Here is a 16080-nt window from a genome sequence, read left to right on the forward strand (position 1 = left end):
TACCCAGGCTTAAGTAAGTGTTCCATTTTTCTTAGCTGATTCCATGGGCTGTTTCTGGCCCATGTTAGCTGATCAACGTTTCTTGAAGCTGCTTTCATGTCCTGTCTTGTTTTTAACGACTTGTTTGGTTCTGTTTTATTAAGCAGGTCTTTGGGAAGGTGGCATACATGTTTTCTAGATTTTTTTTTAAAAAAATAATATTTAAAGGAGTAGTCTTTCATAGTCACCAATACTATTGTGTTCTACTAATTTTTTCCCTCATAGATACACTGTCAGTACTGGCTTTCTGTAAGGATGCTTCCAAAATTTTCCGCATCTTAAGGTTTAAACTACCTGCCCTTGAAACCAAAGTGCAACTAATGCACTATGAGTTCTCCATTGTTCTGCTTTTAAAAATTGCTGAATTATACCTGTGTATGTGCAACTTGTTGCAGCATTCAGTTCCTTCAGTTGACATACCTCTAATTCCATCCATGTATACTTCTGTATTGATAAAACATTGCAAAACACACACACCCATATCAGTATGTTATACTTTTTCAGGGTGGGGTGGGGTGATACTTTATCAGTGCTTTGGAGTGCATGGGCTTGTCAGCAGCACCCCCCACCAAAAGAATCTTGATACCATCCTACATCATATTGCCTTGCTATTTAAAATTTAAAATAAATAAATTGGTGTTTGCTATTTTATTTTTGGTTTTAACAGAAACTTTTTAACTATTATTATAAGCAACCTTCAACCATGAGAAAAGCTGGAATATAAATTTCTAAATGAAGAATAAATAAAAATTTGTCCAACATTGGAAGACATGAGATGTAAAACTCTTCTTTTCAAAATCAATTACTTTTCTTAGATACACAAGAATCAGCAGGGAGAAACTACATGAGTTTTTCACTTTATATTTTTCACTTCACTTTTTCCTGTTTGAAAAACATAGTATAAGCTTACAACTAAGACAAAAACTCACCTTTAGGGATTATTGAATAATATGTAGGTGCCAATAATATGGAGACTAAATCCCAGTCTCAGATGAAGTGTGAGCTCAGCTACTCTAATACTTAACAATTTACTCCTTGTTATACCTTGTTAATATAAATGGCGGGGGCGCGCACACACGAACACACAGGGGGCAGAGAGAAACACAGAGAGGGGCAGACACACACACACAAACACACAGAGGGGCAGACACACACAAAGGCATGGGGGGGCCTCTGCAGGCCTTTTCCCGCCCATCCGCATTGGCAGGTGGGGAGAGGCGTGCGCAGGAGGGGGGAGGGCTCCAAAGGCTTTTCCCTGCCTGTTCCCATCGGCTGGCAGGGAGAAGCACGCATGGGAGGGGGAGGGCTCCGAAGGCCTCTCCCTGCCCATCCACATTGACGGGTGGGGAGAGGCACGAGGGGAGGCTTACCTTGCTGCTGGGAGCTGGGCTCCTTCCTGCTGGAGTGCCGCTCCGGTGCGCTCCGGCAGGAAATGACACCTGACCTTGGGCAAGCCATGTTTCTGTCAGAGGTGTTCTTGAAAAGAGCAGTTTGTGTTAGAGCTCTCTCAGCCACACCTACCTCACAGGGTGCCTGTTGTGGGAAGGGGAAGGGAAAGGAGTTTGTAAGCTGCTCTGAGACTCCAAGTGAAGGGTGGGGTATAGATCCAATCTCTTCTCAAAAGGGTGGCTGAAGGGGTCCTATACCACTCTGCACTCCAGTGATGCATACAACCAAAGGAGCTGCGTTGTGCTTGCTTCTGTGTTCTTGCTTGTGTTATGTTTGGACTTATTCCAGGCACAGCTCACCTAAGGGTGTTAGCGTACCTTTCTGTAACCAGTGGGTGGCTCTACAGATTGCCTTAGGTTCTCTAGTTTCAAGATTTTTTCTTTCTTTCAATGTATTGGTCAGAAAAGCAGAAGATCTCAAAGTAGCTGCATCAACATTAACCCACCCGCCAACACAGAAGAACCATAGGGCAGCTCTACAAATTATGCTGGCCATTTCATTTAAGGCAGGGTTCGTCATGCTCACTCATAAGCAGAGAAAGCTTTCCACATATGAATTCACTCATTCATTCCCCCAGGAAACAATTAGGGCAGAATGAGATTCTAGGAACAGTTATTTTTCACAACCCATTGATGAGACAAAAATACTCTCGAGCGAGAAAAATAATGATGACCTACAAAACAGTAGGGCACATTCACAAGGTGGCAATATTTTCATTTATTTGAATGAGGCCGTCAACCCCTTTTATTCAGAAGATTCAATGTTAAGATTTCTGTACAGTACAGGCCAATGCTAGCAATAAAACCAACTCACCAGTGCTTAGCTCATTCATAAAAAGGGCTGAATGGTGTTTCATCATATCAGAAATTAGGATGCACATCTTGCATTCCAACTGCTGCTTTCTTTAATTCCATGTTTAAGCTTTGCAACACCCACCTTAATATTTGAAATTCTTTTTATGTGTTATACAGCCTCTGTGGTATAACAGATTACTCCACAGGAAGGACTTCCTCTACCACCCTCAAGAATACCTCCTCCTGGAGTTCCACACTAAGAGTCTGAATGACGAGGCTGTTGCTTTTTTTGGACAAGTGGCTCACCATAAATTCACCTCATGACTAGCCACTGCACTTGCTAACCTTCAGAATGTCTCTTACAAATTCAAGCAGCTATCAGGCCTACATTTCTCTTATTTGTCAAAATCCACATAAAAGTAAATGCTGGGGGGGGGGGGGGTTGCACGCTAACAGTGGAAAGAGATTTTAAAACCGAAGACCGTAAATGCCTTTATAACATCAAGTGTGAAGCAATGCTCCCTCTAAGCTGTGGAGTTTTGTGAGCAAAAATTCAACTTTGTGCACTGCTGGCATTAAAGTTGTGAGTGAGCGATTTGGCTACTGCATAAACTAGTTTGCTTTGGAGCCATCCTTTCTGAGCAAAGATAAAAATATGTGAGCTGGAGACTAAAAAGCTGTGAGCTAGCTCACACTAACTCAGCTTAGAGGGAACACTGGTGTGAAGTGTCCTGGGATCACTAATGGAAGCTGTTTGTTTAGTTTGCTATTCTCACTGTAGCCAACTTAAGAAGAATGCAGTCTAAACCTTATACCAAGCTAACCATCCAACAAAAGTAATAATAATTTTGAAAAGGCTGCAGAACCAACATGCTTGCTTGGCAAGGAGTTTCTCAAGAAAGAAAAAACTGATTGTACCAGGAAGCTGCCAAACATGAATCTCAGCTAATGAACCAAGCAACTTCCCATTGAAGATACCCAGCACTAACCAACTTAGGGGTGTGCAAAAAAAAATAAAAAAAAATAAAAAATGTAGGCCCTATTCGGATTAGGCCGAATCAATTTCCGCTGGCAAAAAGACTCCCCCATGTCAATTTCACTAGTACCAGCTGATCCCGGAGTCTTTTGGAGAGCTGAATGTCAATTTCGGCTCCATTATATCCTATGAGCCATTGAAGTCAATGGCAAAAACATAGGGTATATTCTGGGAGCTGGAGGAGAGGGGGTTTGAGGGAGAGGCTCCATACTCGCAGGGTAGCTGCTGGAGCCTCTCCCCAAGGTACCCACCAAGTTTCAAGAACACTGGACCAGGGGCCCAATTCTATGGGCCCCCAAACAGGTTGTCTCCATCCCCTCCATTGTTCTCTATGGTGGGAAAAAAGTCCCTATAAAAAATGTTGTTATCCCACTTTACTCAGAATCCATGGAATTGGATATTTAACCTGCAAAAGCTGATTTAGAATTCTGTGTTACGAGTTCGGGCCCAGGAAATGGCAGCTGAAGATCATCTGGACATTCTCTCATGTGTTGCCGGATATGATGGCTCAGTTGGTAGAGTTCAAACAATACTGCATGAATAGTTAAGACAACCAATGCACACCAACTTAACATTAACCAAAATAGAGATATGCCATTTTCAGAAACCATGGAAAATTTTTCTTCTCGTTTTTAGGAAAAGTTCAAAAATTTAGGGAGGCAAAACTGAAATATACACAACACTTTCTGAACAAGCCTAAACTTATTTACTACTTTAATATAACATGCATCATTTATAATTTAACATATAAAGTTGTACTTTTAGGGATATTTATGTATTTATAAAAACTTTTGTTTTCTATAAACAAAATCACAAATACACCCAATACTAGAAAGAGAGCTGCAAACTACTGTACCCTATACCACCTTAGCACATGCATCTTTGGGCCAAACTATATAATATGTCTGACATGTTAGGTCATGGTGTGTGACAAGACTCATTTCTGTTTGTTTATAATAATCTTTTATTTCTATAATGTAACAATTTATAGTAGCACATACTATTAGGGAACCACAACAACAACAACATAATTACAAACACAAAAAACACAAGAGCAGTAAAACCAAACAGCTATTCAATATATAGCTATAACCTTCAAATTATCAGGAAGTGCCTTTTTAAGCTTACTATGTCTTTCCATATATTCAAGAAAAGGAAACCCAACATTCCAAATAATCTAAATGAAACACCGGATTCTCTGCCAAGGAAATAACATCTGATACTTTGCCCATGACCAGGTATTCCCATAACTTATTAAACCACATATTTCATGAGGGTTGTACACTGTTTTTCCAATGCCTAGCCACTAAAGTCTTGGCTGCCCACCAACATATAAGAGATGAGATCTTTCTTGATAGCAGGATTATCTATCCCCTCCCATGAATTAAGCAAGACTCATAAGCAGACATACAGTGGAGAAACTCACCTTTAAAAAGCACTCATTCACTTTGCGCTGTGAGGGGGAAGAAGGCATTTCTGGTTTCCTTCCCAGGCCATTTTCATCAGCAGAGTGGGGGGGGGGCTTTTTGCCCCTTTTCTCTGGCTCCACATCAATGCTCCCTCTATGCTGTGGAGTCTTGTGAGCAACAATTCTACTTTGCAAGCTACTGGTATTAAAGTTGTGAGCGAGTGATTTGGCTGTTGCATAAAATAGTTTGCTCTGGAGCCAAAGACAAAAATGTGTGAGCCGGAGGCTAAAAAACTGTGAGCTGGCTCACGCTAACTCAGCTTAGAGGGAATATTGCTCCACATCTCCTTTCTATGGCACATGGATCCAGAGCAAAGGGGCAAAAAGACCCTCTGCTGCCATGACTGCAGGCAAGAGCAGAGCAGGAGGGAAACTGGAAGTTCCTTCTCCCCCACTCACAGCACTGAGAGAATGAATGCTTTTCAAGGTGATTTCCCCCAGAGTATGTCTGACTGCAAGCCTAGTCATGCACCTGTGACCCAACACAAATCAGGCATATCATGTAGTCACACCCTTAGTTCTGGACACCCAAGAGAGGGAGGGGGGGAGAAACAGCGGAAAATGGAGAACAGGAATTTGTTGGTGAACAAAAGAAAGTTATATTTGGACCAAAGCAGGCATCTTAGAAGTACTAGCAGCATATTTGAACATTGAACCCAGCACCAATTTCTACTTGCTCTAGAGCTCCTGCACAAGCAGAAATGCAAGAAAAGTTGTGGCAATTACTTGCGCTAGATCAAACTTATTGTATTCCCAGTTACATTTCTGCAAGTCTTGGGCAATTAATGTCTAGGCACTGTGATATACAGGGAAGAAAGTTCTAGGTCATGTTGCACAAGATCTGGTGCATGTAGAACGGTGCTAAGTCTGTTTATGTTTCCGCTTGGGCACCATTGTATGCAGGGCAATACGTAGAATATACTGAATCCCATATATGAAAGATTAATGAACCTTTTATTACACAACAGGGTCAGAACTGTAAAAACCCCTATGGATTACTTTCTGGGGTGGTAGCAATTGTGATTCATAGGAACCTATGCTATTACGCATCTTGGACAACAATGCCTCACATTCTGAAGACCCAAACTAACAGGAAAAAGTTACCTAAATCAGAGGATTACTGCTCTTTTACCATCAGAGCTCCCCTGAACAACTGAATCGCCACATGTATAAGCCACTGCTTATGCATCAGCCAGTCTATCAAAAAGGCAGAAACACTTAAACAGGATTTAGTACAAAATGCCATACCTGAACCCAAACTCTTGATTACATGAAGGTTTATTGTCTGTGCTCTGGACAGGCTCAAATAAGTTCACTGAAATCACTAGGGAAATTACAGGCTCCCTCACTTCATAGCCTATCCAGATTGTATTCAGTGAATGCAACATGCTGAGGTGGAGGATAAGGGAGAGAGAAGATGTTCTTTGCCTGTATTCTTAATATGAGACTAAGCAAGGTCAGGAAAGGGGGGCAAAGGCAGCTGAAGCAGAAGTCACCAAAACCTACTTCAAATGAGAGACCATCAGGAAGCTCTGCATAGGCCACAGCTGGAACAGCTGCTGCAGAGACATAAGAAAATAAGAGAAGCCAATGCTGGATCAGGCCAATGGCCCATCCAGTCCAACACTCTGTCACACAGTGGCCAAAAATACCAGGTGATATCAGGAGGTCCAGCAGTGGGGCCAGGACACTACGAGCCCTTACACTATTGACTCCCCCAGCACCAAAAATACAGAGCATCACTTGCCCCGGAGTCCCTATCTATACCTTATGGCTAATAGCCACCAATGGACCTCTGCTCCATATGCTTATCTGATTCCCTCTTGAAGTTGTCTATGCTTGTAGCCGCCACCACCTCCTGTGGCACCTCCTTAGCAAAGACAACGCTCAAAGATAGTTCAAGAAGCTCTTACCCTATCGATCAGTTGGATGGCAACGAAAAGCCTCGTGAGAAGGACGACATCTTCTCAACTCATTTCGAGGACTCTCAAAGTCACCATGGGGGAAAAGATGAGCATTTCTCTGAACCACGGTCAAATTTAAACGTCAGAACTTCTCAGCATGGAAAACATGCTTTTGGGCATGAAATAGTCAGGCTTTATAAACATTCCCTGACCTACTGTGCTATAGGAGAAGGCCCATTTCTTGCTCCCCTACACCCAGCTCTATTTTCACTACTACTAATAGTAGCCTTGGTTGGCCATACATTATTCACACATTTTCTTGCAGGTTCAGTATAGTTCTTATCCTTACAAGTCCTTGGTAAGCCAGACCCATATCCTTGAATGATCATCTTATCTCCGGTTATGAACTAGTGGGTCAACTTAGATCTGCCCACCTATCTTTTCAGAGTGTCCCCTCCACTGGGAGAGTTTGCTTTGCCCCTAAGATTACAAGCCTGCTCTGATTCACCTTCTATTTTACAGAATACCCTGCCAGAAGTAGTATGAAAGATTTCTTCTCTGCTAGCCTTTAGCAGGACATCCAAAATACTTTAAATTCAGAGACCTTTTAAATGATGTTTGAAGAGTATCATTTGGAATACTGATCTGATTTTGAGCAGCCATTACTGAATACGGATTTTTACACATGCATTTAACGCTTCTTTGTAAGTCGTTATGAACCTTTGGGACAGCAGGTTTGATATTTAAATTATTATGGCTCAGTTGTTTCAAGAGATAAAATATACCTAACCAGTGTACTGTTTTTCATTATATCCAAAAGCATACAGATAGCTGATAAACTTAACTACATTATTAGCTCGCAACAGTTTAAACAGGCCACTATATCCAGGTAACTCCATGTCCTTTTGAAACTGCACTCATCCTGACAAGAATGACACTTTAAAATAATTACCCACACTCAAGCTGACTTCAGAAATCAGCTTTAATTTAGCTGAAATAATTCAGCAAAATTAAACCACTTGCTTTAAAATAAGGATTTTAGTCTGTTTTACTCAGTTAAAGCGTTTCAATGCTTCTGATAGTACGCTGCCTTTGCACATATACTTGTTCCCTGTTTAGGACCTTTTGCCAAGCTGTTACTATCACCATCTATTGTTGATTTAGTGCAAGCAGTTTGCTAAGTACAATATAAACAAGTAATACTATTCCTATATAAAGGGGTTAGTCTACATTAATGGTAAAGTTTCCCTTGCTCGAAAGCCAGTCGAATCCGACTCTAGGGTTACAGTGCTCATCTCCGTTTCAAAGCCGAAGAGCCAGCGCTGTCCGAAGACATTTCCGTGGTCATGTGGCCGGCATGACTAAACACCAAGGGGCATGGAACGCTGTTACCTTCCCACTGAAGTGGTACCTATTTATCTACTTGCAATTTCTTGCTTTCCAACTGCTAGGTTGGCAGAAGCTGGAACTAGAGACAGGAGCTCACTCCATCATGCGGCACCCGGGTCTCAAACTGCTGAACTACTGCCCTTCCACAGCCTGCAGTTCAGCGTCTTAACCACTTGAGCCACCGCAGCTCCACAGTCAACATTAGATAAGTTAATAAACAGAAGTGATGGCTTCACAAGCACATTTGAAGATGGCTTGAAGGTTCGGTCCTGTGAAGGAACATCCAGCAGAGCAGCTACATAGCCTGTAGGCAAGGAAGAAATCAAACTTCTATTTTGATACTCTTCAGATCTTAAGGTGCCATCAGCTCTTACATGAGCCCTCTCTAACAGCTGCTGATAAAATCCGGCAGGTAGCTATGTTGGTCTGAAGCAGCAGAACAAAGTTTTAGTCTAGTGGTACCTTTAAGACCAACAAAGTTTTATTCAAGGTGTAAGCTTTCATGTGCACACACACTTCGTCCTCCCATGGGAGGAAAAGGGTAGTCAGTGCATGGATCTGGGATACCAAGAACTCGGGGATCCTGATCTACTTCCACCCTAAAACAGGAGCCCTGTGTCATCATTTTATTTTCCTTTCTGAACATCTCTCCATGGTAATCTCTCCACAGCCAGTTGAACACATACTTCAGATAAATGCTAGCAAATCAAGAAACTAAGTAGTTGGGGCCCCGGTCACACGGGCCGGATATTGCGGGGGGGAGGCGTGGCTAATTGCCTCGGAGGAAACTAACGCACGGACGCCCAGTCTAGGTCCCGTGGTTAGGGGGAAGATGCCGAACAGATGGGTATCCTGCAGCGCGGCCCAGAAGTGCATGCGCTGTTGGGCGCTGTAGCGCAACCTGCGGAGACGGGCACTGGATGCCACATAAGTCCACCCGAAACGCAATCAGACGCCCGCCCTTGGCCTGCGGTTTCCGGAAACTAGTACCTCGGAGATACTAGTTTTTTTACTCCGTATCTTCGGTGGGAAGCCTCGGGTTAGCCACGGGAGCTCTACACTTCCCAGATGTTGCGGTGTGATCGCGCCCGGAAAATCCGCCTACCATCCATATTGTCAGCGCGGCAAATGCTCCATGTGACCGCAGCCTACATCTGGTTTGTGATGCCTCCCTTGGTCATGCTTTCTGTCAAATGACTGAATTCAAAGATGAACTATCATACCAGATACTGGATAAGATCCCACACAATATATACATGAGACACACTTCTAAGTGGCGTAATAATGCTCTTTCTCCTTCCTGTGGAGCTGGAATGTTGAGATCTCATACTCAGAGAATGTGGGTGCTTACCACATGTCTGCAACACAAATCTCCTCCTTTCTTGATTCAGTTGCAAGTATAGATGGATACTCCAACTTTCTTGCCATTTCCAGTCCACCCATATAAACCCAGTTACTACAGTAGCATCACATCATTGCAATTAACACCTGCTGACAGTGCTACTGAAAATTCTCTGCAGCACCAGCAGTTACTTAGCAAAAATATGAAGGCTTATGTTAAACTTATGCAAAACCAAGATGAATAAAATAATCCAGTGCTGCCAGTTTCAGAGTCAGTGTTAGGAAAGGCCTTCTAACTCTCTCCCCCTCCTTGCCTGTGTGATTATTATTTACTCAGGGGCAAACCTAACCCCTATTCAAGCAACCTGCTATTGAATAGAACCACTACTGCCCAAAGTGGACTAGCAAGTACTATCACTATCACTCCAACCTGCCTCTGACGCAGACCCTGTTGCAGTTGCTGACTTACCTCTATGTATCACTGCTACTTCAAGGACACCACCTCCTCCCCCTTAACTATTCAGTATTACAAATTTGTGAACTGCACAAGCCATTTGGACATCCACTCTTTGCCCTTCTGGTGCAACATACCAGAGGTAGATGGGAGGAGACTGACTTCTGCATCTTTCCTGCACAGTGCAAGATTTGGGTCTTAATCTGTGAAGAAGACCACGAGTTCTTCATCAGGAGATCACCAGAAACTTTCAACTACTACTTCTTTGCTTTTGTTTCAAATGCCATCTACAAAGGTGGAACACTTTTTCAACACCAAGAAGCACACCAGAATGCATTCATACTTTGACCTACAGCTACATGAACTAGGGACAAAATTCACTGAAGCCTGGGATTTTCAGAACACAAACCATCAGAGTTAAAGGTTTACAGCCCTACAAATCCAACACCCGGCTTCTAGACGCAGGACCCAAGGCTGACCAACTGAACTTCTCTCTAAACAAACACACAGTTGTAGTCTTATGATGATCAACTGCATTATGCTTACTCCAGATGATCCAGGTAACTTTCTGTGATTTACTTCTGAACAGAGGTTTTTGGGGTCAAGTTGGTAATCTTTGTATAGCCACACTTATTCAGCATACAGGCCACACATCACATTTAGCTTGTATCTCATAGTGAAATAAGTATCCATGCTGTCATCAACAAGACCTCTGAGAAATAGGGAAGGAAGATTAACTTTTGGGTCAGGTGGTCTGCCAGTACAACCCTATGCATGCTTACTCAAAAGCATTTTATTTCAGAGGACATCTGGTGGAAGACAAGTTGCTTCAGCAAACCTGGCTGCCTTGTTTGTATCTTGGGTGCTATTTTAAATCTTGACCATTATCTCGTTTTTATAGGCTTGCCACTTGTTGCTCTGCTAGCCACAGTTACACTAGGGGAGATAAGGCAACATAACTCAATTAACAATCGGGCTTGCTCTCAGTTAGGTGTTCTCAGGACTGCACCTTTCAGCTACACTCCTACGGGGGCAGCTTAACCCGGGAGCAAGCACTTCAGAACTTGAGGGCTTACTTTACAGGGAGCCGCTTCTACCAGTGACCTGAGAAGCCTGAATGAAGCCGTTTCCCAAAGTCTCCTCTTCCCGTCCAACAAACTTCGGCCTTAATCAATACCCCTCTCTTGAGAGCTTTTCAACGGCCGCGCCACACTGGTTGCCGTGGCAAGCACAGCATCCCTCCGCCTCGGCCCCTCCGGGACCAGCGGTCCGGTGGCCTCCCCCCGTCCCTGCTCAGCCACACGTCCGGGGGTCTTACCGTCTCTTGGGGAGGGTGCTCGGGGGAGCCGCCGCCGCCCGCCCTCGACACTGACTGGCCGACAGGTGGGTCTCCGGAGCGCTGCGCAGGTGGCCCAAGAGGACCCGCAGCCTCCGACGCGCCGCGGCCTCGGAGGAGGCGACGCCGCTTCCACTACAGCCCGGCCCCGCAGCCGCCGCCATTGCACTTCCGCATTGCATCGTCAAGCAGCGTCGGGTGAAAGGTCATGCACGGCCCCAGCCGACTTTTATAGGCTCTCCCCCTGACCAACGTCTCTCCCTCGCTCGCGCGCTCGCGCGTGCGTGTTGACGGGGTATGCGGCGGTGATTTTCGCGCCAGCCTTCCCCGCCTCGCTTGGGCGGGGGAAGAATAACCACGCCCTCTGGTCTTTGGCCCCGCCCCACGGATCTGGTTCCCGCCCCTCAGGTTAGGTGTGGCGTCCCGTGGTTTTTATGGTTTCCCTCAAGTCAGTTTTGCAGGGTCTTCGAGCCAAACCTCCCCAATAATAGCTTCAGGGGTACAGTACTTAGCTGTAGTGTCTGCTGGACTCTAGCTTCATTCTCACATCTCTTTGTTAACTCTTGCATTTACATGCTAGTTTGCTGCCATTCATTGATCTTACCGGCCACCTGATCCAATTTCAGCTCTACATTTTGCATCTTGGCTCTGAGTGGCTCTTCCTAAGGGCTGTCCCACCCACTCCTCTCCCACCCCCCCTGTAGGTAGCCCTTGAGGAGATTTTATTCCAATTTGTCTGAAGAAGTGTGCTTTGTGCATAAAAGCTTACACTTGGAATAAAACTTTGTTGGTCTTAAAGGTGCCACTGGACTGAAACTTTGTTCTGCTGCTTCAGACCAACACTGCTACCCACCTGAAGGGGAACCTCCACTGTCTGCTTAGCTGTCACAGTTCCTGAGCTGGCTCAAGGAGACAATATCCAGCCAGTGCTGTGGGAACTGTACTGGCTGCCTATTGAGTACCAGATCCGGTTCAAGGTGCTGGTAAAAAGGTAAAGGATCCCCGCCTTGCTCGAAAGCCAGTCGAATCCGACTCTAGGGTTGCGGTGCTCATCTCCGTTTCAAAGCCGAAGAGCCAGCGCTGTCCGAAGACGTTTCCATGGTCATGTGGCCGGCATGACTAAACACCAAGGCGCACGGGACGCTGTTACCTTCCCACTGAAGTGGTACCTTTTTATCTACTTGCAATTTCTTGCTTTCGAACTGCTAGGTTGGCAGGAGCTGGAACTAGAGACTGGCGCTCACTCCGTCATGGGGCACCCGGGTCTCGAATTGCTGAACTACTGACCTTACATAGCCGCCTCTCCCCATATGAGCCCTGCAGGAACTTAGGATCTATTAATCAACATCTCTTGGTGGTTCCCAGTTCCAGGGACATCTGACTTGCCTCAAGGAGGGCCAGTGCTTTTCCGGCCCTGGCCCCTACCTGGTGGAATGAGCTCCCATTAGAAAGCAGGGCCCTGTGGGACCTAGTACAGTTCCGCAGGGCCTGCAAGACAGAGTTCTTCCACCAGGTTTTTAGTTGAGGCAGCGGGCACCCACCTCTTGACTGGCCTCCACTCGAGTAACCTCAGATCCGAATGGCCACCTGGGAACCAACTGTTTTTGCTGAGAGTTGTTGAGGCACCGGTATTTTTATATTAATTGCTGTTTTAGATTTGTCTATTTGTTATACTGTGAATTTTATGATGGAACCTGCCCTGCGCCTGCTTGTGGGGAGGGCAGGATACAAATCAAAATAAATATGGATAATACACCAAAATTAATCATTCCGTTTTGTAGACGCAAAATAAAACAGGAGGCACCTTACAAGACTAACATTTTTTCCAGCATCAATTCTTCCAAACCAGTTCACTTAATCAGATGCATTGAAGTAAATCCATTAGTTAGGCAGATGCATTTATACTCAAAGTTCCAAACAACGGAAATGGACAAGTGCGCTGTTACAAAAGGTTCTTTTGGGGGGGGAAATCAGTCAATTGTTGACAGCTTTCAGGATAAATATATCTCCTCAACAGATGTGTTGGCAGAGTTTAGATATGCAGTAAAGCAGGGCACGAGCTGTTTAAAGAATGAAGTCAGTTTATTAAGAAGAGAATAAACTTTGTAAGAAAGAGGAGAGAGAAAGATAAGTCTTACTGTCTAACTGGCTAGGAGAGAGTCAGAAACCAACTGTTCTCAGCATAGGGTTGCCAGTCCCCAGGTCCCAGTGGAGGTTCCCCTGCTTTTTGGGAAGACCTTGCCCCCAAACAGCCACATCCGGGCACAACATCCCCAACGCGATGACGTTACCAGGAAGTGATGTCATCGTATCAGGGATGTTGCATGCAACGCTCTGGTTTGAGGGCAAAACTCTATGGTAAATCTGGCCTAAAACCATAGAGTTTTGCCCTTAAACCAGAGCGCCACCACCACAATGACGGCACTTCCGGGTAACGTCATTGTGTCGGCAATATCACAGAATGTCCCTTAAATACCCCTGCCAGTGCAGGAAGGGGACCTGGCAACCCAATCTCAGAAGGAGTGGGAAAGAGCCATAACTGAGCTAATCAGGAAACAGGAAGGAGACTATTTGGAAAAAAACCCTAGTCTCACTATGCTAACTAATTTCCCCTCTGCTGCCCCCTGCAGAATGTTCTTTTCATCTTCTTTATCTATGCACAATAGACTTGCATATTCCAACAAGATGTACACACAGTTCATCTGGTGAAGTGAGCTCTGACACTAAAACTTACACTAGAAATTTTTTTTTCAAATGACACTGACTGCTTTTACCCTCTGAGATTAACACAAAACCACAAAGAAAGATTTAGGTGGGTAGTCGTGTTGGTCTGAAGCAGCAGAATGACGTTTGAGTCTATGGCACCTTTGAGACCAACAACATGAAATTTGGCATAAAATCATAGAATTTTGCCCTTAATTCAGAGTACCACGGCAGCAATAATGGCACTTGAAAGGGGACTCCTCCCTACCTATTGTATTTCGCTAGATGACTTGTGAGTATATTTTATAGTGTGGATTATGTATTTTGTATCTTTCTTATAACAGACTTGTTGGGATTTGCTGCAGAACACACTTCTGTAAAAGGGGTGGTCTTCCACTAGAATATTAGGAGGGGGAGATGTGGAGAAATGCATTGTCTCCTGGATGGTTGGCAAGCAGCAAAAACCTTCCCTGTGGGTTTTACCAGTGTTTTTTTCTCTAGTCAGAGGAGGAAGTCCGTTCACTGGCACATCAGCTCACCAACGTACAAATGCTAATGACTCCAGCAGGAAAGACAGATAAGCCTTCCCCCTTTCTCTCCCCTCTTCAGGCAGAGAGCAGAGAGTTGGAGGTGTAAAATGCTAGATAGCTTCAGGAAGCTACTTCCTGGAGACAACAGAGAAAGAAGCCTTGACCTGGGCTGACCGGGGTCAAGTGGGTAGAGACAGAGAATTAATAAAACTTCTTTCCAAGGAGAAGTTGGTCTCTTTTTTCCTGTGGAATGCTGAGCTGAACAGACCTCTTGTTTGAGGTTGGGAGAAAGCAGCCATTTTGGACCATGGGGCTGCTGGCCGAAAGAGCTAGGAGCAAGCTTTAAGGTAATGGTAGAACTTTAGAGAACTAGAACACCTAAGATAAAGAGCCTGCCCTATATTTTACCATCAGATAGGGTATGTACAGAGGAAGGGACAGAGGACTCGTATTTCTTACCAGTTGTTTTTATTCTTCCTTGCTTCAACCTAGTGTGGTGTTAAAAATATGCTTGTAAACATTGCATTTTAATAAATATTGTAAACTGTTGATGCAAGGAGCGGTCCTCTGTACCACATAGACCCTCACTGTTTCAGACATGCTATTTTAAAAGGGAACCCCAGGAGGGGGGGGAAGCAAGTAGTTGGCAACTGGCCATTCCCCCAAGGGCACACAAAGCATTAAACTAGCCCTGTGGTAGCCAAGCACTGGGCTAGCGGGAGACACTGAGGCAAGGCCTCTGAGCTTGGAAGGGTGGCTGAGGACCCTGATCCCTTCAGTGGGAAACCCCCATATTGATCATTTGGTGGTAGCAGCTTCTGGAGAGTAAAAGGAAAAGACCCTCCAGGGAGTTAGGAACGCCTAGGAGGGCAGGGCGGAATGGAGCCTGCGAGCCAGGGTAGGTCCATTCTGTCACATAAGGTATTAGCTTTCATATGCAAACTTATACTTCGAATAAATCTTTGTTGGCCTTAAAGGCATCACTGGTCTCAAACTTTTTTCCACTAAACCACAAACATGTTGGAGAACATTATGTTCATGGGTGCACCATTCGGCTAAGGAACTTTACACCCATGCCTGTTTATAGACTCAAGCTGTTCCTGCTTACATTTGTTTTCTTTGCTCTCCAGCCCATATCCAGGGCCAGCAATCATTTCCTAACCCTGAATCACAGTTCCTTGCCACATATAATACTAATGGTTCACTTTATTGCATTAGCTCAAAGCAACAGCAAAATTGCCACATATAATGATGAGCAGTGTTCCCTCTAAGCTGAGTTAGTGTGAGCTAGCTCACAGTTGTTTAGCCTCCGGCTCACACATTTTTGTCTTTGCTCAGGAAGGATGGCTCCAGAGCAAACTGATTTATGCAGCAGCCAAATCACTCGCTCACAACTTGAATGCCAGGAGCTCACAAAGTTGAATTCTTGCTCACGAGACTCCACAGCTTAGAGGGAATATTGATGATGAGGTCCTAAGCCATGCTCTTGATTTCCAATGAAGACAAACATAAGTTAAAGCAGAAATTGCGGTGGGGTTTTAACCATCTGTCCATCCTTGTGTTGTCACATATAGCCTCTTCTGATGCAAAAGAAGCCCAATGATCTTGACTGTATCTGTTTAAACTTCACAAGCAGA

The 16080-nt window shown here is 44.6% G+C and overlaps 1 protein-coding gene across 1 annotated transcript in view; it reads right to left on the reverse strand.

Annotated features, from left to right (window-relative positions):
- AGPS (alkylglycerone phosphate synthase) overlaps nt 1-11426 on the reverse strand; it is a 63147-nt gene extending 51721 nt beyond the window's left edge. Inside the window, exon 1 of the mRNA XM_015422447.1 lies at nt 11193-11426. Coding sequence (XP_015277933.1) covers nt 11193-11392 — 200 coding nt within the window. The 5' untranslated portion in view covers nt 11393-11426. The remainder of the gene's footprint in view (nt 1-11192) is intronic.
- Between the last annotated feature and the right edge of the window lie 4654 nt (nt 11427-16080).

Source organism: Gekko japonicus, unplaced genomic scaffold, assembly GCF_001447785.1.
Source record: "Gekko japonicus isolate JY-2015 unplaced genomic scaffold, Gekko_japonicus_V1.1 scaffold1172, whole genome shotgun sequence".
Taxonomy (NCBI): Eukaryota; Metazoa; Chordata; class Lepidosauria; order Squamata; family Gekkonidae; genus Gekko; species Gekko japonicus.